At 42.0% G+C, this 27516-nt stretch overlaps 1 protein-coding gene across 1 annotated transcript in view; it reads left to right on the forward strand.

Moving 5' to 3' along the window:
- Positions 1-27516, forward strand: part of PPP2R3A (protein phosphatase 2 regulatory subunit B''alpha) — a gene marked incomplete at both ends in the record, with an annotated part of 42752 nt that continues 15236 nt past the window's right edge. Inside the window, 5 exons of the mRNA XM_082003323.1 lie at positions 1-2007; positions 16656-16916; positions 19207-19310; positions 21907-22009; positions 23877-23951. Coding sequence (XP_081859449.1) covers positions 1-2007; positions 16656-16916; positions 19207-19310; positions 21907-22009; positions 23877-23951 — 2550 coding nt within the window. The remainder of the gene's footprint in view (positions 2008-16655; positions 16917-19206; positions 19311-21906; positions 22010-23876; positions 23952-27516) is intronic.

Raw genomic sequence — 27516 nt, forward strand, 5'->3', positions numbered from 1 at the left:
ATGGTGAATTTTGAAGCCTCACTTCCAAGCGTGGTCCGTACTATGGCAGCAACCTATAGGCTTATGGTCACTTCTGTGAACTGCTACAGCAGCGTGGTGATAGACCAGCACTTTCAGCACACTGTGCATTATTGCACAGGGACTTGCCAAGTGTTTAAGCAAGGAGTTACATGCATAGTTGCCCACCACAGTGTCTGCGCAGAGCTCAGTGTCCAAGATGCCAACCTAGACCATAAAATTCCTGTTCCTGAAAATGGACTTGCCTTGCCTGGAAATGAGGACTATCACCAAATCCTCCCAAATAATCCAAGAATCAAAAAGAGCTCCTCAGTGCAAGCCTCCAGCAGTTTAAAAGACATTACTGGTGAGGCGATAAACCTTGCCAGTGGTAAAATAAAAGAATTCTCATTTGAAAAGCTCAAAAACTCTTCCAGTCATGTGGCCTACAGAAAGGGAAGGAAAGTTCGGTCAGAATCGTTCAGCAGACGATCATTTGATTTCGACTTGATTTATGGGCATTTCAACAATGATGAGAACTGCCCTCCCTGTGGCTTTTTGCAGAGTCCCTCACCTGTGGAGAAATGGCAGGAGAGCAGTGATGCTCCAGAAGTCACCATGAATCCCATGGTTCCCTTCTCCCCTTATTCCTTCTCTGAGGAGAACTTTATTACCCAGATTTTGGAAAAACACAAGCTAGACGGTTCTTCTGGTGGAGATATTAAGGTGTGCTTAGACATCTTGCTCAAGTGCTCAGAGGATCTGAAAAAGTGCACAGACATAATAAAACATTGCATCAAGAAGAAGTCTGCAGACAGTGTTAGTGGAGGGAGTAGCAATGATCCCCTGGCTAATTCAGAAATGATATATATGAATTTGATGACAAGATTTTCTTCATACCTGAAAAAGCTACCCTTTGAGCTCAAGCCACCAGGACACAGGGAAGCTAGCGACTTGGCAGAACTAGTTAACTGTTTCAATGGCTTGCAGCAAACTCTCTTTCCCCCTGTATTTGGAGATGAGCAGCCACCTAGGTATGAAGATATTATTCAGCTGCCGTCCTCAAGTGCGGTTCCTCTTGGACTACCAGGTGATCAGTGTGAGGTGACAAGCACCCCTCAGTCCAACCAAACAAGTACTGTGAGCTTTATCTCAAATTCCCTTCATAGCGTCCCACAGGAGAACAGCGTGAGAGCTGTGAAAGATGCTTATGCTCTACCTCAGTTGCCAGCCACAAGCCCTTCTGACTGCATGTCTTCCACTGAGGCTCTGTACATAGAGGAAGAGTCTGATGGGGAAAAAAAGTTAGGGAAAATAAAAAAGGCAGAGCAGAAAGGGGGTTGGCAGAGTTTGGAGCGCAGCTATCAGCTAACTGGTTGTTCAGAACTAACTGCCGCTGCTAAAGCAGAACATGCCAGAGTCGGAGATGTTGAGCTCTCCCACGCTTCTGAGAAAATTACTCCTTTAAAACCAGTTTTGGAGTCTGTATTGTGTGGTTCCCAAGCTGATGCCTCCAAAGGGGAGCAGATGTGCAGTAAGATAGACAAGGATGAGATAGACAAACTGCTGCTGGACTTAGAGTGCTTCTCGCAGAAAATGGAGAGTACTTTGAGGGAACCCTCTCTAAAGGAGAGTGAACCTGCCTGTTTGCAGGTGTTTGGCTGGCAGGGTAGGCAGGTACTACCTCTGGCTCTGGAACCCAAAAGTAAACCCGTTGACCCCAATTCCCCTTTGTCAAAAATCATGGAAACCAATGGCCATAAAATGGAAGAAGATGACAAAGCCCTTTTACTGCGTATCCTGGAAAGCATTGAGGACTTTGCCCAGGAGCTGGTGGAATTCCAGACAGGCAAGGGAAGCTTGTCCAAGGAGAGGGAAGTGATGCAGATTCTTCAGGAAACTTTAACAACTCCTTCACAGTCCTTCCTTGGAGGACAAAAAAGCTCTGCTGGGGCTGCCTCCAGAGACTCTGTTCCAGCTTCGATTCAGCAGGCCCCAGAAGTGATTAAGGTAAGAGGACCAAGCCTTTGATGGGATAGTGAGTAAAACAAACGTGTGAAAATGTGGGGGAAAAAAATTTACATCTGCTAAGTGATTCATTGTGCTTTGGATGCTGCAGTGTGGAATAACATGCTCAGCCAGGCAGAAATGTAGCATTTATTTAAATACAAACAAAAAAAGGAAGCTAAAACCCCTAAGCAAACAAAGTATGGCCTCATGTGTGGTTTCACCTTTGAGCTTGTTCCTTTCCTGCTGGTGCTCCTGTAGGCTGTTTGCTTGTGGTTTCAATGGGTCCTATATAATAGAGGGTAGAAACAATTTTTCAGCTAACTACTTTATCCCTGGGAGCGGGTGTTGGACTGCCTCACCAGTTCAGTGAGAACTGAATGTTCTCCCTTTCCCATTTCCAAGCGGAGTCCAACAGCCTTTTGTTGTCCTCCTCATCACTAGTTCCCAAAGACACAGATCCTCCATGGCACAAAGGTCATAATCTAGCAAGATTTAGGTTTTTTTTCCCCTGTCCCCAGTGCATAGAGTCATTGTGGAGTCTGCATTGCTTGTATCTCTCAAATGAGTAGTAAGTTTTCCCAGGAAAAAGGGTCTTGATGGGAGCCTGCTTTAGAGAGAAGCCAAGGCCATCTGTTCAGCCCTCAGTGCTTTTCACTTGATAACAAGGGCCAAATTTTCAAGACAGTTTGGTGCCAAACTTCCAAGTGCACAGAAAGTATAGAGAGGGCTTCACTTTCCAAAATCTACCTTCCATGTAGGCACTTAAAAAGTGTCTGGATTGTAAGTGAACTCTCATAGCTCCTTCCAGTTAGAGCATGATGTGCATGTCTTCAAAACTGTCCACTTTCCTGAAAATACAGGTATTTGGTGCAATTCTGAGAGGGGATGGGTGGCCTGACCCTAAATGACAGGCATGAGATCTTTTTGGACTAGGCTCTCTAGGCTCTCTAAGTGTTTCTCTGGGCATCTTTGCTTACAGAAAATGGTGAGCATAACCTTGTCTGATACCTCAAGCAAGAGAAAGAGTGTTTTTCCTTTAAGAGTGTAGAATTAAGCAGCTCCAAAAGCTCTTAAAGTAATCTCTTATAATAGCTATTCTTGCCTTGTATATTAATTTACAAAAGTTTCTAACTTGTTAATGTCAAAACAGAAGTGTGTTTGATGAAGCATGACACTGACTTTGTGGCAATTTTTTCTACAATACTTGGAAATTGGATGCATTTACACTTTCAAATAGCTTATCAGTCTGATCTCTTACCAGCTTGTTTCCCTAATCATCCACCTAGCCTGTGTGTTGGTTTGCTCCCAGCCTGCCTTCTATGGTCGTATAACCTGCTCCCATACTACAAGAGCTCTTCTCCTCCATGCAGCAGCACAAGCCTTGCTTTGTGCAGATGCCTGAGAACCAAGGATCATGAGAGAGAATAACTGTCTTGGGGACCTGGAGGAGCTGGAGGGGGCCTGGGCTCAGCACTGTGCAGTATGGATGCAGCTTCAGGGGGAGTCAGCCCTTAGCAGAGTGGGCAAAATTAGGAAAAATTTCTTTACAGAGAGAGTGGTCAAGCATTGGAACAGGCTGCCCGGGGGGTGGTGGAGTCACCATCACTGGAAGTGTTCGAAAAACTTGTAGACGTGGCACTTCGGGACATGGTTTAGTGGGCATGGTGGGTTGATGGTTGGACTTGATCTTAAAGGTCTCTTCCAACCTTAATGATTCTGTGAAATTCATCTGAACTGCTGGCTCTACGTTTACTCTGAGGTTTGGTGTTGCTTATAGTATAGATGTGGCCACACACTTGGCTGTGGACTCAAGGCCCGCTCTAGGTATAGCATCTAGGGAATACATCCATGTTCCTGCATAACTCTGGATCTAGCTGGAGCTCCGTGTGGATTCTGGTTTCAGTATTGCACATGTGTGCCTGAATGTATAATAGGTAAAGTATTTGTTGTATTTTCTTAGGGCTCATAAAACTGTTATCAGATAGTTGCACACACGCACAAAAACCCTGGAGACCTAATACTGATGAAAACACAGTGCAGCTTTCACTTATGAAGGTTGTGACAGTTTTAATATCCCTCAAATCCTAAGCAATGAAAAAGGAAAGGGAGAGACGCTTCAAACCAGTCTGTTTGCTGGCTCAGTTGGCCTATCTGTGTTGAAATCTGTGCTAACTTATATCAGCAACAGACTTTTCCCTTTATCATAAAACCAATTATGATTTTCCACAGAGAACAATAGAATTACTTGCCTCTTAATTTTGCAAACCAAATATTTAGAAACTAGGCCATGAATACTCAAGAAGTCCATCAATTTTACAGAGCACATGATGAGTGCATCATGCTTCTTTCAGGCAGGCCAGGAAGCGCTGCATACTTTTAGACTGTCTGACATTTCCCATTCTGAGATCCAGTTTTCCATTGCTTTATCTGTAAACCTCCAACTATTTGTTTTAAAATTTCCTGTTCTACGTGCCTGGCTTAAGCTGATTTTTTAATATGTTGTTTTTGAAAGAAATAATTTGGTGAAAACAGTTCAGTGGTTTGTTAGAGGTTGGCAAAAACCCCAAATATTTATCTATATTTTTGTCTGTAGATAGGGCAATAAGGAGTGAAGCCTGGGTGGGCTGGCAGGTGTGTGGGAAACGGAGGGAAACTAGAACGATCGAGTAGTGGAGAAGGTGGACATGGGGCTGTTGGGAGTCTCTGACCTGATCTGTAGAAGTGCTGAGCATCAGGGTGTTTTTTGTAAGGTAAAGGTGCTACCTTTTGAGTAAAATGTCATCTTATGCAAAGTCCTTGGAAAAGTCAGCAGAGGGTGGTTTTGACCTTAACCTCTGCGCCCTTGGTCTACCACTCGTACAGGATGACAGAGCATTTAAATTCAGTTAACGCTTGCAGAATACTTGGTACTCCAGTGAAAGTACCCTAGAAAAGTCTGTAGGAAACTTACTCATTCTGTTTTCAGAATTAAGTTTAAGTAGTGCAGGGCTCTGCTCCAAGTCTTGCTCATGCTTTTTATTTTAAGAGCTGTTGGATAAAGTTTGTGAATAATTTTGTAAGCAGAGATCAGGACCAGGGTTTGATACAAAAAGAGGCCTCTCTTTTGTCCTTCCTCAGCTGGATATCTCTTCTCAAAAGGATTACTCATGGTGTAGTGCGCCAGAAAGAACAGTCCTACTTCCCATTTCTCTCTCCCTCATGCCTCTACTTCCTATTGCATGGTTTTGAATCTTTCTTTATAACATGATACTTGTATACAAGATAAAAAATTTTCGTTAAGTTTGTTTTCTGCCAGATTAGTAAATGAAATTGCTCACACTGAGGTCAAATGGGTGGTACAACTGTCTCTGGACAGGGACTGTGGATCAGGGAACAGAGGGTTTACAGAGTTGAGAAGTGGGCTCAGACCACCTTGTCTAACCACTAATAGACTAGATATTTAGACTAGATATTAGGAAAAATTTCGTTACTGAAAGTGGTCAAACATTGGCACAGGCTGCCCAGGGAGGTGGTGGAGTCACCATCACTGGTGGCGTTCAGAAAATGTGTAGACGTGGCACTTTGGGACATGGTTTAGTGGGCATGGTGGTGTTGGGTTGATGGTTGGACTTGATGATCTTAAAGGTCTCTTCCAACCTTAATGATTCTGTATATCTCAGGTGGTAGAGCCCTGAGTCAAGTATCCAGAGGCCGTTCCCTTGCTGCCACATTTCCTCTGTGCTGGCACTAGGTAGCATCTAATCCGGCCTCACCTGAATGACTGATGGGGTGGGTATTGCTGGGACTCTCAGAAGGGTTCCTAACTTACTGTCATCTAAAACATTGTCTTGAGGCCACACACCTTGCCTTTATGTATCAAAATGTCTATGTTGCATGCTTAAAAAAGTGGCCCAAAGATGGCTCTGAGTGGAATTAAGACTCTTTCATAATCATATATAAAGTTAAGGTTGAGCTGTCAACTTCGTAATTCTGCTCCTTCAAAATGCTGCTTCATAATTCTGTGTGGTGCTTCGTTTTGCAAAGTTGATGATATGCTTATGAAGGATCTTGTGGGGGGCAATTAACTGTAAAAAGTGTCTTCTATAACATCATACTAGCTTTAACTTTGTCATGAAACAATCACATTTTCTCAAAATGCATCCAAAATATAATGGAAAACTTTTTCTGGAAAATCAGCTTTCATTTACATATATTACAAATTGCTTTGATCAGATAATGATAATATCTGTCAATCAAACTATACACACAATCTGCACTCTTTTCAAACACCAATTATTATTTCTAAACTCAAATAGAAAAAAAAGGCGCTTTTTTTTGTTTGGTAGTAGTTATTGTAATAAATTAAAATAGTAAATGAATCCTAAAGTATCTCAGAATCAAAGGTGATACGGGGGGGGGGGGGTGGGCCGAGGGGGGAAGTTAAATTGGATGAAATTAAGGAATTAAAAGAACTGATACCAAACACCTAGGGACATGTTCTTGGCATGCAGGTACCTTTTGTAATCAGGGCAGATACAGTCTCTGCTTGTGTGAAGTTGACTTATCTTGAAGTTGACATCTAAAGGTAGGTGAAACAAAGCCTTGTGATACATGTTGGTTTTCAGCCTCATTGACTCTAAAACTAAGTCACACGGTTGCTGGAGAAGTTTAATCTGTTTTGAAAACAGTTGAAGCTGGTGCCCTTCTCAGCTGTACCGAGTGCATTGAATTGTTGCAGCCAGTCTTTGGGGTACAGCTAGGTCTCGTCATGATTAAATCATCCAAATCTTTTAAGACTAAGCCTCCAGCTTTTGGCACAGGTGAGATTCTTTCTGTGTTCTGATGGCTAACGAAGGCAACCTGACACCTCTTTAGATTTGACATCTCTCACCTTCATGCTTTAAACTGGGTCACTTAGAGCAAAGAGGAATTTCTAAATTTGCCTGCAGTTTGTTCAGTTGATCCGTAGGCTGTTGATACCAGATTTTTCTGCTGTGGATTTTGTCCAGTTGAGCTTGAAACTGTTGATACAACATTCTCTCGCTGTCAATGTCTCATAGTACTGTATATTTATGTTTTTACCTTGTGTGTTTTGAGGATAGGAAATATTGTACTAGGGACCTGCTATATTGTAAAAAATTTGAATTCAGACAAAGCAAGCCTTGTCTCCAAGTTACTTGTATTTTTCCAGGTTATCAGTGCGAAAACCCCCAAACTTATGGGATCTTTTGTGACTGGTTGATTTGTGAATGAAAAATGTATGGTGTGTTTTTTTGTTTGTGGGGTTTTTTTTGGTTTTTTTTTAAGAAATAGCTAGATCAGTATGTTTCTTTCAGGCATCCAAAACTGCTATGTTCTTGTTCAATTCTTTTATAAAGAATTGGATTCCACAGCCCAGGTTGTGGGGTCATGGCCTGATGATTGAGAAGCAACAGGAGAGACAAGAATCTTGGGGGTTTTGATTCAGATTTATGAAGACATTAAAAAAATGCCTCTTGTGAGTGTCAGCTGGGGATCTCTCTCCTTTAGTAAAAAGGCTAATTAACTGCACAGGAGCAAATTTATAATGGTAAGAGCATCCTTTTGGATAGGCTGCTTCTGTGTCTATCTCTAGTCCAGTTATATTAAGTGATGCTGTGCATGAAATAAGCTTGGCCCTTCTACAGGAAACCAGGAAGAGAAGGATATCGGAGGCACATGCGGTATAATAAAAGTTTTCTGTTGGTGAGGCGCAGTGAGACCATTTGAAATGCAATATTTTGATAAAAGCAAGCCTACTAGCTAGAAATCGGATGTTGTTCTAGGTACTAAGCTTACAAAGTAAACTGTCAAAGTAGCTAGGACTTTTAAAGTCAAGCAGGAAAAGCAGGCCATGGGACTAGGTGTTTGTTCATCTTGTGGAGTAAGAACTGGATTTAGGCCTTTGGCACTGTTGTCATGATAGGAGAGGGAGAATAGACTTTCAACAAGCCTAGACAAAGTCTGAGCAAGAGTTTGAAGGCTGCTTGCGCAAGGTCATGCAGAGAGAGAGTAAACTATCGTTCACTGAGAATTGCTTTGCCTTTGTCTTGTGAGAGTTATGGGAAAAGGGAATCAAAAGAATGATGCCTTTGGTGTCTTTATGAAACAGTTTTCTTAAGAACTGCTTTAGAATGCCTGAGCTTATTATCCAACATCATCCTTATGTGTTTGCTTAGCGTTAAAGAAACTAGATGATTTGCTTTTTCCAAGCGAGAAGGAAAAAATGATTATTTTTGAAAATTACAGCCTTTGGTCTAGAATGGGAGCTAATGCTGATCTTCTGCTTCATCACCTCAGAAGCAGGGACCTCAAACCACTGGCATCATACATGCACGGGCCTTGGCTGAGAGCATGTGGTTGAACTCTGAGTCTGACTGATGCAAGTTTGTACCTCGGGCTTCAGCACTGAAGCACATAAAGTAAGAACTATTGGAGAAGATGGTATATTTAGTCACTTCTGCAGTGTATCTAATTTTAGCACTCTTGGTGGTGGGTGCTTCCTTTCCCATATTACCCCTGGCCTATTACAAGCCAAGGACAGATTGTCTGTCATGTAGCCAGCAGGGAAATAGATTCTGTTGTAGATCATGTTTCTCAATTATATTACAAGAAGGCAGAAGATCCTGGTGGTACTGAAAGATACTTTGAATATCTGTTAAAAAAGAGAGCTCTCGCTTCAGGAGTAAGATAAAATCTCTAGTTGTTGTCCTTGTGAAGAGAGAGAAGACGCAGTATGTTGAAGCCTTTTGCCATTTTTTTCCTGTAAAAATCAAAACCAAGAGAGCAACGTGCTGGTCTTGAAGTGGTCTCCTACAGAGTCCCTGTGCCCCTTCTGGAAAGGGCAATACCTGCTTAGGAGCTGACCAGGATGATGATCAAGGAGAGTTCTCTGCGGAGGGACCCAGACTTAGGAGGGGAGCTAGCTTTCCTTGCGAAAGGCTGTGATTTTGTTCTTCCATCTCGATTCAAGAGGAGGCTGAAGTCATTCCAGCAGGCCCAGGTTTGAACACTTGGCATTTCTTTTTCTTTTTCTGTTGCTTTATATTTTTTATTGGATCAGAGAATCAAACTGTGTCCCCTCTAGGCGTGTCTATTTGCAGAAAGTTATTTGCAGCTAGATACCAACAGGTTTAAAAATAAACCTTCCAGGCTTAGATTGCAGAGTTAAAATGTCTTTGTAAACAAGGGGAAAAAAATTAACAGCAAGGGCAGTGATTTAATAGGGAGAGGTAGTGTAAGACTTAAATCTTTTCTGTGGTTTTGTAAGAAAAATCCTATTTGTGTATGTTATTTCTCAGAATATTTCTTGTTGCATGTTGAACAACCACAACATTCTGCTGTATTTAGTGGGTTGTGCTCTCTACTGTACAAATGTGTGCACAGACCAGCCTACCTGGCTCTGGCATTTGTGATTTTTACCAAAACAAAGTGCTTTGTTGTGCTGTTTCTTCCTATGTCTGGGCTGTGACTGAAGGAGATAATAGAATCACAGAATCATTTAGGTTGGAAAAGACCCTTAAGATCATGGAGATGTAGCCCAAAAAATGGAAATTGTACCACAGCTGTATTTCTTGGTAAACCCCAGCTGCTGTACTCACTTTCTAGGACAACTGGCAAAAGATTGGAGTGATTTGTGCTAGGACACCCCAGACTTAAAGCGGGTCATAACATGCTGAAATCACCCATCTTGACCTTCCTCTATATTTAAATAATCAGTGACCCCGTGAGGAAGTTAAAAAGTTGAAATTATGAGCAGTGCAGCTGTTTCCTAAGAAACAGCATTTAAAATCGCTCCAGAGTATATAGTAGCACGTTTTGTTTCATGAGTTCTGGTGACAGGTTAAAGTACGTATATGAGGTTAATCTCTGGAACATGTTTTTTCACTCCCTAGAGGAGAACTGCATGAAGTAATGATGTGTAGTAATAGCTTGGGTGGGGCCCATGAGCAATTTAGAAGAGACTAGCAAGAACCACGCGGCACAGCTAAGTTCACTCTCCGGAGTTAGTCTGATCACCTAAGGACATAATCAGGGTATGGTTTGCAGGGAGAGGAAAGATCTCCTAGTAGACCAGCTGGAAAAATTGACAAGCTGTTGGTACATGAGCCCTCTGCCTGGTCTGAAGCAGCAACCTTCACTGCTAAATGCGTCGAGTATAACTGCTCTGGGGCTGCAGATCCAAGGCAAGTGAACTAATGCAGTTCAGGGCAATTGCAGCTGAAAAAAGATGGTCTTGCTTCCTCTACTTTTTCTTCCAGTACTTGTTTCCTCTTGCTATCTCCACATCTTTTGTCACCCCTGTCTTGCACTGGGCCTTACAGGCCTTTCTCTGATGTGGCTTAACTCATAACATGGCAGAATATCATCCATCAACAAAGCTAAGTCAGTTTTCTGCCTTTCCAAGTGGGTTAAATTGGTTCACAAGGGGGTCTGGCAATCTCTGGAGCTGGCACTTGGTATGCAGTGACAATGTACGTTTGGGAGTGGAGGACAGAGATGGGAGTTCTCCCACCTGGCAGCAGCGAGTTGTTAATTTTTTGTGCCTTGTGTGTCTATACGCTGTGGCTTGGGAATGTTAGTGTGAGATGACCTGAGAGTAGATGTAATTGGACTCACTAAGTACAGAAAAAGTGCTGGTAGGAGGAAGGTAATGAGGCAGTGATAGGGAGCAGAGACACGAGTGATAGGTAGTTGCTAACATAGATGTTGGCCAGAAAGGCAAGGGACGAGAAGGTTTTTTGTAAAACCCGTATCTCTCAAGAGATGTAGATTTCAGTTCTTGTGCTCATCTTTTTGCAGGACTTTTTATGGAAGGATCAGAGACTCTTCCATAGCAGTGTTGGTGGGAAGGGAGGTAGGGAGGTCTCTAATCCAGCATTCTCACTTGTAGGAAGACTGTTCCTAACACTAGGTCACATTAGAGCTGTCTTTCTCTGAGTCTTGAAAACTGCCAAGGATGCTCCATGCACTTCTAGTGACCTCTTGCAGACTGTACTACCCTCAGTTAAATCCATCCTTCTACTGTCACATCTCTGTAACTATGCTTCCAATAGCTGTAGGCTGTGATTAGCCCATCCATCCCTTAGCTTCCTCTTTGCCTGGCAAAACAGGCCCATCCCCTCAGTCACTCCTGCCACGTGCTTCTGAGCGCAGCTATCTAATCAGATAGCCTTCTGTAGATCTCTCTCTGGTCTCTCCCCATTCCTTTTGAAGTGAAGGCCCAAAACTGGTCACAGTAATCCAGATGCAGCCTCTCTCGTGTCAGGAAGAGGAGATGATAACCTCCCGTGTTCTCCTGGCCTGACTCCTGATGCAGTCTGGTACATCATTTGCCTGATTTGTAATTAGACAATGCTGCAGGCTGGTGTTCAGCCTGGTGCACACCATCTCCCCGGCACCTTTTCAGCAGGGCTCAGCCAGTGGATTCCCAGCCTGAACCGATGCTTCGGGTTGCGGTGCGCAGGTGGAACACTTGGCACCTTTTCTCATGGAAGTAGTTGAACAGTTTGTCAAGGTGTCTCACACGTGACGTTCTGCCTTTCGTCATGCCAGCTTTGCCCCTAGGTGTGTGTCATCTGCATATCAGGACAGGTGAGAATTGCAGTGGGGGTTCTGTGAGGATTGGAGGTTTATGCCCACTGTTGTCCTTCTCTCTGAATTAATTTGGATGCACACTGGTGGTTTTCTCCATGGAGTCTTCAGAGAAGCATTTGGAGTGTGGGCTGAAGTTGCAGGAAGGACATGTGTAAGATCTATAGGCACATTTGTCAGTGAAGGCATGCGAGGTCTGTGTTTTCAAAACTCAACTGGATAAGGCCATGAGGAACTTGATCTAGCCTTACAGTTAGCCTGTGTCTCTTCCCACCTAAATCCCTTTGTGTTTCTGTGTTGCTTAGGTAGAGTTTGTTTTCATTTGTGTTTTGCTGTGATTGGACTTTGTTTCTGCTGGTGAGTTTATGATTTACAGTAGAAAAGATTCTCTCCAGAAATGCATTTTCTCATAGCCTCTCCTCCTCGTGCTGTTGGGAGCTGCGTGCATGCAACCCTTTGCTGTTCTTACGGTCCTTAGAGATGGGTAAGAAAGAGGCAGCAGAAAGATACAATGATGGGACAGGGCTTCAGGGTAGGAGAGAAAGTCTCAGGTGAAAGATACAGATTGACTCTGGAGAACTGATGATCCTTGAGGATGGCTTGTGTCCAGTTACCATCAGGCTTCAGTAAGACAGGAACTGTAAAAAATGGAAGGAGACATTAAGTCAGCACTGTGGATTGTGAGAAACCAGGCTGAGTCACTGTACCCTAGTAAGGAGGATTACAGAATCCCATTTGGAAAAAACCAAGAAACTTATTAGCTAGGCTCCTGTTGGAGATTGGGGCCAGGAGGAAGGAGTAGAAAGTCTTTGAGCACTTGACGTATACTGCTTCCTTCCATGGAGTTCTCTGCAGGGACTGGCAAGTCCCTGAGAGACAGGCCTGGATGGCAGAGGTTTAGTCTCTCTGTGCTTTGTTTGTGTAGCTACAATGAGGCTGTAGTTCTGTCTGGTTTATTTATAATGCAGATGTCACTATTTTAGTCTGTCCATAAATAAATTGTATGACTGGCAAAAGATGATATAGTGGATAGACAGATTTTAGTTAAAGTAAATTACACCATGCTATAGAGCAGTATTTAAAAATGGGCTTTAATCTCACCTTCCTCTCTAGCAAAAAAAAGAAGTTAACTTTGTTACCGATAGCTAACAGACTAAAAGATTTACTATAGTATTTGTAGTTTCCTTTCTTAGTTGTCCTTTCTGAAAATGCGTCTCCGTGTTGGAGAAATGTGTTCTACTTAACAAACAGCATTAAGGTTAACTTTTTGCAATAAGAAACTTTGTTCCAAGGAATTCCCATAGGATTTCCTCTCATATCACTTAGAACTATTTGTGAATAAATGGAAGTGTTTGACTCCCTGCTGTTTCCATAGTGGCTGACATCTGGTTATAGCCATCCCTGTTCTAGGGATCAGGATCCTCAAGAGCTAGTTGCTGCTGCTTGTTTTCTCTTTGTAGTGTTGTAGCCAGCTCGTTTCTTGCATGAGAAGGAAGAAGACAAAGTTTGAAAATTTTATTTCCATTCCTGAAGTGGAATCTTCTGAAAAGAAGCCATCCATGACCAATGCTTCCACCTTGTTTGCCTTGGACTGAGCAGGAGGTAATGATTCAGTCTTAGTGGGAAGGTCAACTGTAAACCTACGTCTGAACTGGCTCCCTACTTTGAAGCTTGGCAGCATTCCCTGTATTCCTCCTGTAGAAGTCTAACCTTCTGCCTTGTTTTGGGGCTGTGATCAGGAAATCGATGTGGATTCTGGGGTCCTGACTTGTGGCTTATGTGAGCTGGTACCAAGCGTTGGTGACTTTGGCAGTATCTGGAGGAAAATGAGTTGCTCTGCTTTCCAGAAGGTGGAGGCCAGGGCAAAGTGGATGAGTTGTGTTACAGGATGATCGATCAGCTTGAGTCTTGTGCCATATCAGGATGGATGTGGTATGCAGAAGAGGAGGAAAATGTCATAGTGCTGTTGTGGTGGTCTACTTTGGGGATTCTTCTTTGTCTTCCAAGAAAAAAAAATAATCCCATTTTATCATTCACTTGTGCTGTAAGGGAAGGGCATATATTGAAGTGAAGAGTCAGTGTCCTTTGAGAGGACGATATGTTGTTTTGCTGCTTTTTGGCCTGTGGACCTCTTTGTTAAATTTCAGTCATTTCTTCTAGTTCCTCACAGTCCTGACAGCTAGGAGTGCCTGTGTGCATTGAAGAGATTAATGAGCAATAAACCTGTTTCTGAGAAGTGGGTCTTCAAGACAAACTGATGTTAAGTCCTATTATAGACGTCAAGTGGCTGCAGTTGGCACCTCCTTGTCAGTTCCAGCTTTGCATTGTTTGTATGAATATGGTGCTGTGAGAGACCAGCAGGGATTTCCCCTCTACTGGAATCCAGAAAGTGACAACTACCGAGTAGAATTGGGTCATGGCTGGAAAGGCCACTGGCTAGGCAGGGCAGATTGGTGGGAGGCAGATTGTAAAAGCAGGAGGGGTGGGGTGCGTTCTCCAGGTCAAATCACTAGCTTGACTTACATACCAAGGTCCGATTCATTAACCCACTATTTCCCGATCAGATGGAAGCTTCTTGAGAAGGCCTGTCTCGGGGAAGTCTATTCAGCCCTCTTGCTTAGCCTCCCTTACTGAAGCAGACAGCCATGGGAGGGGGCTCGATCTTCATCTACCTCTAACATGCAGCAGCGGCTGCTCTGGAGCCATGTGCTCCCTCCCCAGACACATTCAGCTTGTCTGGCTTTTGCTTTTGTTACTCTAGTGAGTGAAGAGCAAAAGAAAGCTAGGAGAAAGGTTGTCTTCTGTTAACCCAGTGAGCTGCCACTCCCAAACTGAGTGACCAACTTCTCCCCAGCTTAACACCTGCCACCATTTCAGGTCACCTACCTGCATTGTCATGCTGTGGGACAGAGTAACCAGGGATGATGCTTACCCTATCCCACAGCCCTCTTCAGTCCCAGTAACACTTTGAGCCTCAGACCTGGCCCACTTTGAGCTCCAGCATCACTCAGGATCAGACACAAAGATGTGCAGTATGGGAGAGAGTAGAAGTCAAGAAAGGTGGGAGGAAGAACAGATGGTAGTAATCAGGCCTGTTCTCCAAAGGGTGAGAGCTGTATTGAGGACCATACAGACTCTGAATACTGGCATGGATAGACTGAGAAATCCTGAAGGCTGAAAGTGATCTTCAGCTTTTTCTCTGTTGCAAGATACAGGAGAGGAGGTTTTCAGTGAACCCAAGCTCCAGGTTAATGTATTCTTTATAGAGCAGCTACAGTACAAAAGCATGCTTCGGCTGGCATGTGTGTGCAAGTGCATCTGTTCCTGCTCCTGAAATGGGACAGCACTGGGGAGAAGGAAGGGGCCCTCCCCATTTAAAGAAAGAGCAGTGAAGCAGAGGAGTGAAGAGGAGGTAAATCCTTCCATCTCTCGTTTTACAGGTTTCTGAAGAATGGGTTAAGGAGTATTCTAAACTGCAGAAAAAACAGGGCTTAAGGAAACTTTTACAATCCTCACTTCCTCACCTTCCTGAAAGCAAACCTATGGCAAGCTGGGGTATTCAGTATGTGTGAGGAAAAAAACTCCCAAGTTTCTGGAAAATAATAAGGCAAAGAGTTTAGTCTGTTCATCATATATGTTCTTCTGTATTTAGTGAACTCAAATTTGGCTACTTTATCCTAAAGCCATTTTGTTTTGATATAGTTAGAATAAACAAACTGAAATTGCAGCTGTATTTACTTGACTATTCCTTATTAGCCTCTTATCACATATGCTGCTATATGAATAAAAACTCTTGCATTCAAACCATTGTGCAATAGGCAAGCCTGTTGCCTTTTCCCAAGAAAGTGTGTATTCATGGGGGAGTAGGGAATTTGTCATCCCTCGGCATTCCAGCATCTGAATTCTGTTGCTTATGCTGTAACTACTTTTCAAAGTTTAAAAAATATTCCCTCCTATGTCTGAAAAATTACCTGTTTTAGGATCTCATTGTGTACTAAAGTACAAATGCTGCCTTTTATGAAATGTATTGATGTATGGCTAGAACGAGAAGATTCCAGAGATCTATTAGAAAGGTGATCTAGTGGGGTTAACGGTATCAGCCGTATGTTTATTACAGACAGGAGAGGAGTGGTAGGATGGTACAGCTAATGAAAAAAGAGGTGGTAGGCACGGGAGAAAAGACTACCTTCAAACAGGCATGAGGAAGGCCTAGTTTCAGTTTCTAGTTTTCTCCTCATTTTTCAGCAAATGATGTAAAGTCTTGATTCAGTGAAACCTTTGGGTGCTTCATCTGCAAAAGGGTTCTTTCAACTGGAGATGTAAACAGACCTTTTGCATTTTGCATTATAACTCTGTGCGCTGCCTCATGTGGCTGCCTAATGACAAAGTGTGCTGGCTGCTCTAATTCCTAATGTAAAAATTCATTTGCCAGTACTTAGTACCTCAGACAAAATCAGGTCTTGGACTGCTCAAGTTGGGCATAGAATAAAAGGCTTCCTGAAATTTAGAAGACAGTCTTGCAAGTCTTTTCTTAATTTTTAATTCTTTGGCAAAACAACTTATATTCAAAACAACTTATGTTCCCAAGGGATGGAAAATGTCGATGTTATGGATGTAAGTTTGCTCATACATAAGGCAAGACGTTTGTGTGAGCGGGTGTTCTAGTTCTAAGGTGAAATACTAAAGACCAGATTTCAATGCTTTGCTACTTATAGGGCAGAATGACAACACAGTGACCAGTGTGAGAAGAAATAGCATTGTCCTTGTTCTGTGGTATTGCTGAATTGCAGTGTGTTCTCTTGTGGTTCAGTAGTATATCATAATCCACAGCTACATAAATAAGATGCACAGAAGCCACATAAAAGCAGATGTGACGTATGTTTGATATTGCAGATTTTTTTTTAATTGGCTACTTAAGGCATGCATTTTTATCCCTGTGCTATAACTTAATTGTTGGTGGTTTTTAGTTTTTTCCTTATCACTGAGAGCACAAACTATTTTCTCCTGCTCGGTATGCCATGCTGTTAAAAAGTATTTGTTATTCATTATATTTTCAGGTTCAAAGTAAACAAGAGAAGAAACCTGGGACTTCATCCCCAGGCCCTTTGAACTCCGCGGTTAGCCCTTGCACTCTTCTGCCTGTGAATAAAGCCGCCAGCAGTACCCCTTTGTCGATAAACATTCCACGTTTCTACTTCCCTAAAGGACTTCCGAATGTCTGCGCTAATCATGAAGAGATCATTGCCAGGATTGAAGAAGCCTTTACAGAGTTTGAAGATGAGAAAGCAAACATCTGTGAAATGGGGAGAATTGCTAAGGTAGCTATTCTCTAGGTTTGTAATTCTTTTGAGAGAAAGACTGAAACTAATAAAGTATCTCACAACTGTTCTCATTTTTAGTGAAAAAAGAACCAATATCCTTTTGCTCTGAATGTTTCTGTCTAGATTAAGAAAATAGTAAACAAAGAAGAGCTCAGTTTTCTGTTTGTCACATCTGATGTGTATGCTCTTTCTTACTTTGATTTTCAAAATGGTTCTTTCAGATTTCTTACCAAATACAAATTGCATTTTTGTTTTTCTGTTCCTCTATAGGTAAGCTCAGAAGATAGCAGAAACTTAATCTGCCTCTGGCTTCAGGCAGTGCCAGCTACCTTCTTTGTGGTTAGCTGTCCTGCTAATCTGGACATGATCTATGTATACTGTTGCAGTGTTGCTCGAGAAAGCAGTTTTCAACCTATACCTCCGAGGGCATAGAAGAGGGAGATGCTTAGTCAACCCTCAGCCACTGAGATGCCTATGTTCAATATGCATAATGCAGGTGTCAGCAGTCTTGGAGTTGTTACATTCTGCTAATGAGTTCCTGCCTTCAGGAACAAAACACAGCACTTGTGTGAGAGCACGATGCAGATGGGTGGTTCTATTTTCCTATCCTTCAACCGTGGTTTTTAGTAATGCTGATCTAAAACTAGCAGTTGTCAGACACATCTCATATGTTCAGTTTGCCCTGAATACATTTTTGGTGGTGTAGATTGAGCAATGATGTTCTGTCCAAGAGGAGCACTTGTTTTCCAAGAAGGAAGATTTTTCTGAAAGGAGAGACTAGGTTTGGGGTTTTGTTTGTTTGTTTTTAGAGGAATCGAGTGACATTACTTGGAAATGGTCTCTGAAAACATAAACAGAAAAACTTCTTTGCTTGACCAAAAGAAGGTTTGAAACTGATTTTATGACAAGACAGGCAAGTGTGTGTGGCCTGTGATGTTTAAACCGGGAGAAGCAGGAGGGTGGTGTAGAAAAAATCTCTGCCTTTCTGTCTGGTCTCTGCATGTGTCTGTACATGGATGTGCTCCATGCCATTTAGATATTGTAAGGCTTGCTTCTGTTCCATGGGGTTATCAGTAATGGTACCAGTTTTGGGGCTCAAATAAATATGGGAGAACCAGCTACACAAAGAAAACAGCAGAAAGTAAATGTCATTCTTCTGAGTAGCTAAACACCTGTAGAAGTACAGTCGTGTTACACACGGGTGGCTAAATCTGAAAGCAGTTCTTATGCTGATTGGGGTTCCCAAAGAGACATGGAGGCCAAGACAAAAAGTTGAGAATGAACTTTCAGGATAATCTTACTTAATAGAAGAGGTGAAAGAGGCTTTGTGGGGAAAGCAGAAATGATGCCTCAACTACTTCTTCCACATATTCCTCCTTCTATTTGGTGTGATATCCTTATTACCTGTGCAGGGCCTGAACCAACTGCACTCCTTCCAAGGCCTGTGTTTTGCAGATGTTCTGATACCTTGTTTGGAGTCATGAAGGTGCCTGGAAAGATCTTTGTGGTAAAGAGGAGGTTTCTTGGACGTGTCAACAGCTGAATGTTTGAAGCCATTTTCAAGCCTGCTCTTCTGAGGCATTAGAGAATACAGACTGCTTGAGCTTTCATTGATTACCATTCTGAAAGCTAGCAGCCTCTGCAGAGGCTAGTGAAAAAGTTGTGCTCAGGGAGTCCTTTTGCTGGAGTCAGCCTCTTTCTGTTTGTGCTTTTATTTTTTTTGTTATCCGGCTGAGATCTAGCAGAGTTGGGGAAAATGGGCTGTTCTGGGTGAAAGGCAGTGCAGTAAAAACTATGGGGTGGGAATCATTTCACCTTCAGGCATTCAATCTTTAATTGTCTATAATTAGAATTGAAGTTCCCTTGCTGTCAATGAGAAGTTGTCAGCCCATGTAGAGAACGGACCCTGCTTTTCTAAGGTAGGTCAGTGAGGTAGCTGGTGTGAGTGCTCTTCTGGAGGAAGGTGCCTGTTTCTCTCCCCTTCGATTTGCAGGGCATCTTGCTAAACAGGTCAAAGACAAAGCTGAAGAGTTTGATAGTCTCTGATCCTTTTCCTAACCTGACAGACTGTGTTTCTCAGCTAATTAAAAAGGCGTGTGACAAAGTAGGAAGTTATTGGTGGATTCTAAACCTTGGCATACAGTAAATAGCTTTTTGACTAACCAGTGTGCCGTTACCGCTGTATTTCCCTTACGTACAAGTCTTGATGGTGAATTCGGTGTGCAAACAAGCACGCTTTTCTTGTGACTGCTTCTGTATTTCTCTTTGTTCTGGTGTTTCATTACAGATATGTGGCTGCCCACTCTACTGGAAAGCACCTATGTTCAATGCATCAGGAGGAGAAAGGACAGGATGCATATCTGTACACTCATTTGTATCTATGTGGAGAAAGTGAGTATAGCAAATGCAAAAATATCTTTCTGGAAAAAGAGAGTGCCTGCCATAGAAGTCTCTTTGGTATTTTTCCCCCCCTTCTTTTCATTGTCTCTTCTTTAGAAGAAAAGAAATTTACATCAACTTAAGTTTTCTTCCCCCCTGAACACTTGTTTCCATGCTGCATCAACAAACTTTGAAGCAATTGTGTAGGTGATGAGACCTTTTGGTCTGGTTGGCATATAAGATATATTAACAGACTCCCTAGAAATATGAGACAGCTGATAGATGTCAGTGGATTTTGGATGTATTTATCTGAGGCCTTATTGCTGCTACAGTAGTGCACTTAAGCGAGTGCTGTTTGGGAATGGGGAGAGGAGGCATGTGATAATGGTATAGGTCAGGAAGAAGGAATGTAAAATTAAAGAAACATCATACAAGTCGATACTCTGGGAGCTTTAATAGTTGTTATTACCTTCCTCAAGCACGCTGTATAATAAACCTATGGGGTTTGACAGTCACTTCCACATACCATTGTCCAGGCTTCTTTTTGAAATTGAGAGCTCTGGATAGATCATGCTGGGAGTCAGAGGTGTGAGATGGAACAGACTTGCTCTCTTGCCTAATCTTTTTCCCTTCAGGGCAATTCAGGCTTTAGTCTACTTTTGTCAAACACCTAAACAGTGTCTCCCTCTCATATCTAGAGAGAGTTCTAATTTTTGACTTAATGGTTGCTTTTCAGATTCTTGAAGTAGCCTTTAACCTTGAGTTCCTAAAGTATTTCCTGTGATAGCATTGTCAAAACAGCTTCTAGTTACCCTGGCAAAGTTGCAAAAATGTTAGGGGTGACTGTGATCAGTAAGTTTTTCTTGACACAGACAACATTTTTTCCTTCCTTGGGTTCCTCCAATTACTCCTAATTAATCCCTTGTATATGATACCATATATTTTCACTCCTCTGACTTTCACATCCTTCAGATATTTGCAGACTGTGGTCATGCCCCTCTTCTGTATTTGTTTAACGAGACCACTTCCAAGCCAAGTTTTGTATGCTTTTCTCACGTTAATTGCTCCTCTAAAAAGATTTTTTTCCCCCCTCGTCATCCCCCCTGACAGTTGCAAAAGTTTCTTCAGAAACATGATAGACAGAAATAAATGTAGTGTTCCTGGTGAACTTATACTACGGCTATTTGAACACAGCTATAATTTTAAAACAGGTTTCTTTAATTGCTGAAGCCTATTTTCAAGCATCTTAGTAGGTGACCTGACTTTTCAAAATGCTCCATGCTCACTGATCTCATTTGAAGTCAGTAGGAATTGCTGGGTATAGAATACTTTTGAAAATCAGATCTTTTAATTTGTTGCTAAAACATGGCTTTGGGGTTCATCTTTATGTGCCCGATTATATATATTTTTTTTTTACAGTAGCACCCCTCTTCTGCAGCTGATTTAGAATGTATCTGTTAATTGACAGCATGATATGAATGTGCAGCTAACAGGACTGCTTGTCAGCCATGAATTTTTTTTTTTTATACTCTTTTTTGTGTTTTTTTCCCCTGGAAGATTTTTTTAAAGAAAAACCTTGTTTCGGTGAAGAGAGATCAGGCCAGAATTAGCAGCAAGCCAGTTGCAGTGTGATCTCTGCAGGAAAACTGCAGGTGTTTCAGTACTATGTTTCAATATAAGTTCATACACTTCCAGGAGAGGAAGGAGGTGAATAATCACTCCTAGTAAATAATTAACAGTACATTTGTATTTTCACAGTTATTGAAGAATACAGGGTAACTTTCTGAGTAATTTGTTGTTTCCCTTATACTGTATGACCAACTTAGTGTCTGATAGATCCAAATGTTCTCTTCTGTTACAGGTATTCAGTAGTGATTTGGTAAATGTGATGGAGTTCCTTTTACATGAGTATTTCTGTTTGGAGTGAGTTAAGTAATAGTGATACCTTTGACCAGCGTAGTATTTGGTATTAGAAGAAGGCAGAGACAGGAACTGGTGTCATAGATGCAAACTGTCAACCTGAGGAATAAGTTTACATGCATCTCTAAATACTCAATCCTACTAATTCTTTCATTAGGCTGTTCTGCATGACTTCAGTGCACAGCAGCCAGCTGTGTCATAATTAACAAGGGATGCTCTTTTTTCCCTTCTGGGGAGTGACTTTCATGGCTGAAAATTTAGTCACTATAGGTTGGCAATATCCTCAATTATTGAAATACAGTAAAGGACTAAATTGGAGAGCATGTCTGTTATGCATCCCATTAGGTTGATCCTATTGACTTCAAATGAGATCAGTGAGCATGCAGCGTTTTGAAAAGTCAGGTTACTTGCTAAGATGCTATGGAATCAAAGTAAGAACAGTCTTCAGTAAGAAACCTTGTTTACCACAGAAATACTAACATGAAAAAAAAGCTCAACTATGGGGTAGTACCATGGTGCTGCTGAAGGATACGGAAGAAAATGGGTCATGGTAGTCTGAGGTCAATTTTGCACAATTCATGGTGTAGATGTGCCTAACATATGATAAGGCACTTTGTCACCCATCTGTAGCTTGTGATTGTCCTGTGAGGTACGGAGTGGTTGGAGTAACTCTTCATCTCTCTCGTAGAATCCTGTGTAACTGCCATGATGATGCATCCAGATTCACATACCTTTTAGCGAAGCCTGGCTGTGACTACCTAGAACAGGAGGACTTCATCCCGCTGCTTCAGGTACCTGCAACAGCTCAGCAGTGAATGGATGGGGAGAGAGCACTGTGTTTATTTTGTAACTTTTTAAATTTTCTTTAAATGTTTACCAAGGACACACAGACCTTTGTTTTGAACAGCACCTGGGTGGGGTTTATTTTAGAAATAAGCATTTTAGAGTGGACTATTTTGCATAAGTGCCAACCAGCTATATATCTTGCTAAAGTTGCTGAGGATTGTCAAAGCTTTATTTAGCCTCTTGTTAAGATTTGTATTTATCAGCGCCTGGTAACCAGGCTGAAATTTGCCCCCTTTCTCTAGGTGGCTGTTGGGAAAAATGCATGGCGCTGTTCATATACAAGCCCAACATAGAAGCTTATTAGAAAAGTTGTAAAAGTTGCTTGACAAAACAATTATAATTGAATTTGTCTAGCAAGACTACCAGATACAATATCATGTGGAAATCTTTGCAACAAATTTTGCAGTTCCAGTTGTTCTGTATATGCCTCTAAACCTGCTAGTGCACAAGTCTCACTGCTGATGGATTTTTTTTTCCCCCTAATAATCAGACTAAATCTGCGCATCGTGATTTTATGTCTGTCTTTTCCTTTTATTCACAAGTGATTTATTTTTAAACAAAACAAAGTATCATTCATTACTTATTTGTGGCCATTTAGGCAGGTTCTGGATAGGTTTACAACTTCTTTATAGTTTCTCTAAATCATGTCCATCTGCCCTTCTGATCATCTGATGATAACTTTTTCTGAGCTTTTCCACATATCCTTAGATTTCTCACACTGTGTTGCCCTCTTTGCAAAACCTCTGTAGAGATGCTGCTTTGGGGAAAGATTTTGTGTCTGCACTGGACCTTTCTGTGTCTCAAACAAATGTGGGACTGTGATGGGTAAATTTTCTCATGTTCCTTTTCATCTTTTCTCCACTGGGCACACTGCATTTCCTGACTGATTGCAGCTCTGCTTCTTAGCTACTGGAGCAATCAAAGGCATGTACAGTCTTGTTTCTCAGTCAACCAGAGACTAGCAATATTGCACCATATTACACCATCATATTAGACATCAAGTTAGACTGACCAAAATCTGGTCATATCACACCCCTAAGGGCACTGTGTCTGCTCTATCCCTTTGCCATATCATGGTCTAGGTAAAGCAAAACTTTGAACACTCTTTTCTTTTTTTTTAAACATAGAGGAGTCAGACATGTAGAAGTTACACAAACATTGATCCATACAGGAGCTGAGCTGATTCATTCAGGATCTGAGTTTCTCCATGGTTTTGGCCATGCATTTCTTGGCAGACTTGGCATCATGACCAGTGTTTGGCTTACAAAAAGCTGATCTTGAGAAAGAGGCATCTCCACAGGTAGTTCACGTAAATTTTGGAAATTTTTTTATTATATCTGTGTGCATTCTGAGGCTTACAAGAGCTTTCATTGTTGTGGAGGACATAAGGCAACTTTCTCAACCTTTCAAGGAATGTTTGTTTCTGACACCTAGTTCTAATAAATGTTAATATCTTCAATGAATGGAGAAAAAAAAGATCTTGGAGAGGAGATAGTTGCATGGTCAACTAACTAATTTTTGTCTCATTCAATGAAAATGAGTTTTCATCTACTCACTAACTCTCTTCCTTTGTTTTTCTGTCCTTAAGTAAAACAAAATGGCCCTACAGGTGCGTATTGCCCAGAAAATGTATTTTACATATAATTCTAGAAGGTTCACTTGATAGATAAAAAGATGTCATTTCAGTTTTGTTGTTAATGCTGCAAATACACTTTCAAAAGTAAGCAAAAGAATTGGTTTATAAACCCAGTAACTTCTAAACGTTAAAAGGAAAAGAAAACCTTTTTCATTTTATTTGGTCTTATCTTGCAGGATGTGGTGGAAACACATCCTGGCCTGACGTTCCTGAAGGATGCTCCGGAGTTCCATTCCCGGTATATTACGACGGTAGGCTGGCTCCTTTGATCTCCTGCAACACTGCTGTACTAACCCTCCCTTTGTGATATGTCACTGATCCCGTCAGTGAATCCTTCAGTTATTTAAAAAAAACAGGTGTGTTTAATACTACTGGCAATAAGTTATTTTAAGAACTACTTCCAAAGGAAAAATTAATCTGCCTGTGTGTACAAGAGGTTGTTCAAAAGGTTAATAATGATTCTTTCTGGTCTTAAGCAAATATATAAACAATTTTTTTGGCCTTTAATCCTGATGAAGGAAAACGAGAGGTCTTCCTTTGGTCTTTGAGAGCTGCTAAGTTGCCCCTGACTCTGCTGGGCTGCTGAGACATGGAAGGCCATATGTTTGAAGATTTCTGTCACTTAGGCATGGAGAATCTGTGATTGTTCCATGGTACAAAGCATCCATTGCTCACAGGCGTCTCCTGTCCAACTCTCCTGTCTCTCATTCTTGCCAGAAAGCCTATCTAGTCTTTCTCAGTCTCTGAGCTTTTGTGACTAGTGTTTGTTGTTGGGTTTTGTTTTGTAGCTTTGTTCCAACTTTGCAGTCAGCAGTTAGACTGGTGTTTTACCTGAATAATGTTGTGTTTTTTTTTTTTAAAACATGTTGGTCATGATCTGGTAAAAGGTATAAACGTTAGGATGTTTTACCTCTGCAGCGGTAGCAAATTTGGATAACGACAGACCTCGTGGGGCTGTATCGCGACAGGGCTCAGGGGCTTAAAGTCTCTCCTGTTTGCTTGCCAGGGTCTGCATGGGGGCCACCTGCACCACATACTGGCAGCTGGGAGATTACTGGCAGACACAGGCTTGTTCCTTTCTTATAAGGAGCAGATGGCAGAAAAACACTCTCTTGCTCTGGACAAACCTGAACTGTCATACTAATGTTTTATGAAAATGTATAACAAGAATAAATTTTAAAGGTTTAGATGCACTTGAACATGACAGTGAGCATCGGTGTGGTATCCACATATTTAGGCCCCATGGCGTGAGACAACGGGTACGTTAAGCGTAGTAACTGGCCAGAGTAGGCACAACAATGGCCACGGTGTTATGGAGGTACATGAATGGGTGAGCGTGGAAGGTGCTTGTGGCACGTGTACCCTGGTATTTGGTGTTTTAGCTCTCACCCTTCCATGTACTTTAAAGATTTAAGGACACACTAGCATCAGTTTCTGACTGCAGTATCAACCAGTTGTTCTTTGCCAGTGAGCGGTTCAAGATACAATGAGTGGTTGTCCTGGTGCTTGGTGTTGGCTGGTGACAAAGGCAGTTCTGTGCATCTGCCTTTCCAGGTTCCTTTTCTCGAATCACATGCTGTTCCTGTATTTTTCAGGGTCTAAAGGAGGGAATAAAGGCAAGAAACAAATGTCTTTAGTATACTAATCTCCCAAAACGATTGCCCTTGTGTCCCGAAGCAGCAATTGCTGCACTTTCTGGACCTCATCAGGGTGCAGCGCATATTCTGGTCTGAGACCTGTGTGAAGCTGAGGTTCCACTTCAAGATAACTGAAGTGCAGGTTGCTACTAAAAAGAGCAACACCTTTTCCTTCCTCTCTCCCTTTCTCCAACTACCCTTGTGCATGGGCGAGGTCCTGTGTGACCACCATAAAGCAGTCACAGAACTGGACCCTTCCTGAGTACGTGAAGCTCTTCAGTGCTTCTTGATTCAGCTTGAGACCATGCTTTCCTACTTCAGTCTGAGCCTTTAGGCACCCTTACTCACAATACTCTGACAGAGGTGGCTTCCTAGGCTTGCTCCCAGGCAGCCAGGAAATGGTGGTGCTTGTGGTTGAGGCGAATGGTGTGTAATGGTGAATCTTACAAAGCTGCGATGTCCTTCAGACTCCTCGCACTGGCAGGACAATGCTGTTCTGGGTGTCTGTGCCAACAGACAGATTCCTTTCGAGCTCAGTGTGTTTGGCCTTGGCCAGATCACTGAGTTGGAACAAAGTCAAGACCTCAGGAGACAGTCTGTTGGGTCAGGTTGCTCCCATCTGGAGTGGCAGTACCTGGCCCACTACAGCAGTGGCTCTCCTCTCTGACACCAGGAATTCCAATTTCTCACATCTCCTTTCACAGATGGTTTGGTACTTCTCTCTCTTTAATGTTACAAAATTCAGTATTTCCACCAGGAGGTAATGAAGGAAACAGCTTTGTCCTTGGATTTTGAGACTGCTTGGATCCTTCTGATCACCTCAAGGTAGAGTGCCTTATACCTACTTACAGTGACAGAATGCTGTATTTGCTGCAAGTGCAAGAATTACATTTTATTTTTGTGTTACAGGTGAGGCCCATGAGACACTGGTGCTTGTGTTCGTTGTTGGATGCAGCATCACTTGGTTGAAATCACCTGGAGAGTAAGCTAACAATCTAGTATGGATTAAGATGCGTATGCGCGTTTCAAACTTTTTTTGCCTACCTCTGCACCTTTTAGAGGTGCCTTTTGGCTACAACAGGCTGTAATTTAATCTGTATCAGTATCTGTGAACTGTTGTATTGCCAGTATACTAAACTACTTGTGTTTCTTTCAACAGAGGCTGACTCCTGAAGCTGGTGAAGACAAAACAGAATATCATGTGGCATTATTGCAAAAACTTTAAAATGTGACTTCTCCCAGAATGTTCAAACAAGGCTAGGAGTTAGCATTGCATGCTGTTGTTGAAAAGCTGAGTCAGCTAAAAACAACTTGGCAAAACATATTGCTTGTTGAGAAATGCTTCAGCTTATGCAGTATAACCAATGCGACTGTGTAAGGGGAGGATGGCCTTAATAAACAGGGTTTAATAAAGCTTTGTGGACTTTTCCAGAAATGGTATTGCTTTTGTTCTTCTATGGGAAGAGTGGGGAGAGGTCTAGAACTGACCCATCAATGGTTTGGGTCCCGGAGGTAGATTACATGAGGATAATGGGCAAATAGGAAGGGTCTCCCCCTTCCAAAGGCTTGTGTACTGAATTCAGTATAAATAATCTTCCATGCTGGGAAAAATGAAGCCAGTTCTGGCTTTGAGTAAGGCATAACTGACAAGTGTGGCTTGAATGCTGCAAATCATCTCTGGCTGTGTAATTATGTTCTAGGATGTTTCCCAAATGCTTTTTTTGACAGCTTGGCTTTCACAACCTGGAAAGGAAAGACAGAAGTATTGACATTTTATACTAATACATACACTATATACTATCCATTGAAATTGGACCATTATTTGAATAATAAGGCCTGCACTAAGTGACTGGACATGGTAAAAGAGATGAAAAGAGATCCCATTTTACCTCCAAATGCCTTATTTTTATAGCTAGGTGAGGATAGAGCAGAACATCTTTATCAATACGATCTGATAGGGGAACAGTTTTTTACATGTCACAAATAAGGGGATATTTTGTTGTCTTTTGTTACCCTGCATGCAGAGGAAAAGAAAAAGATTGCTGGTTTAGGGGTCCTTTTTCTTATTCTTGGGATGGTTATTTTTGTGTATTTGGAATGGTGTGAAAACACCATGTCTTTAAGAATTGCTACAGAGTTGACAGGTGTGGTAATGGGTTATGTATGAGGTGTGACTCAC

Source organism: Phaethon aethereus (assembly GCF_964289735.1).
Source record: "Phaethon aethereus genome assembly, chromosome: 9".
NCBI lineage: Eukaryota > Metazoa > Chordata > Aves > Phaethontiformes > Phaethontidae > Phaethon > Phaethon aethereus.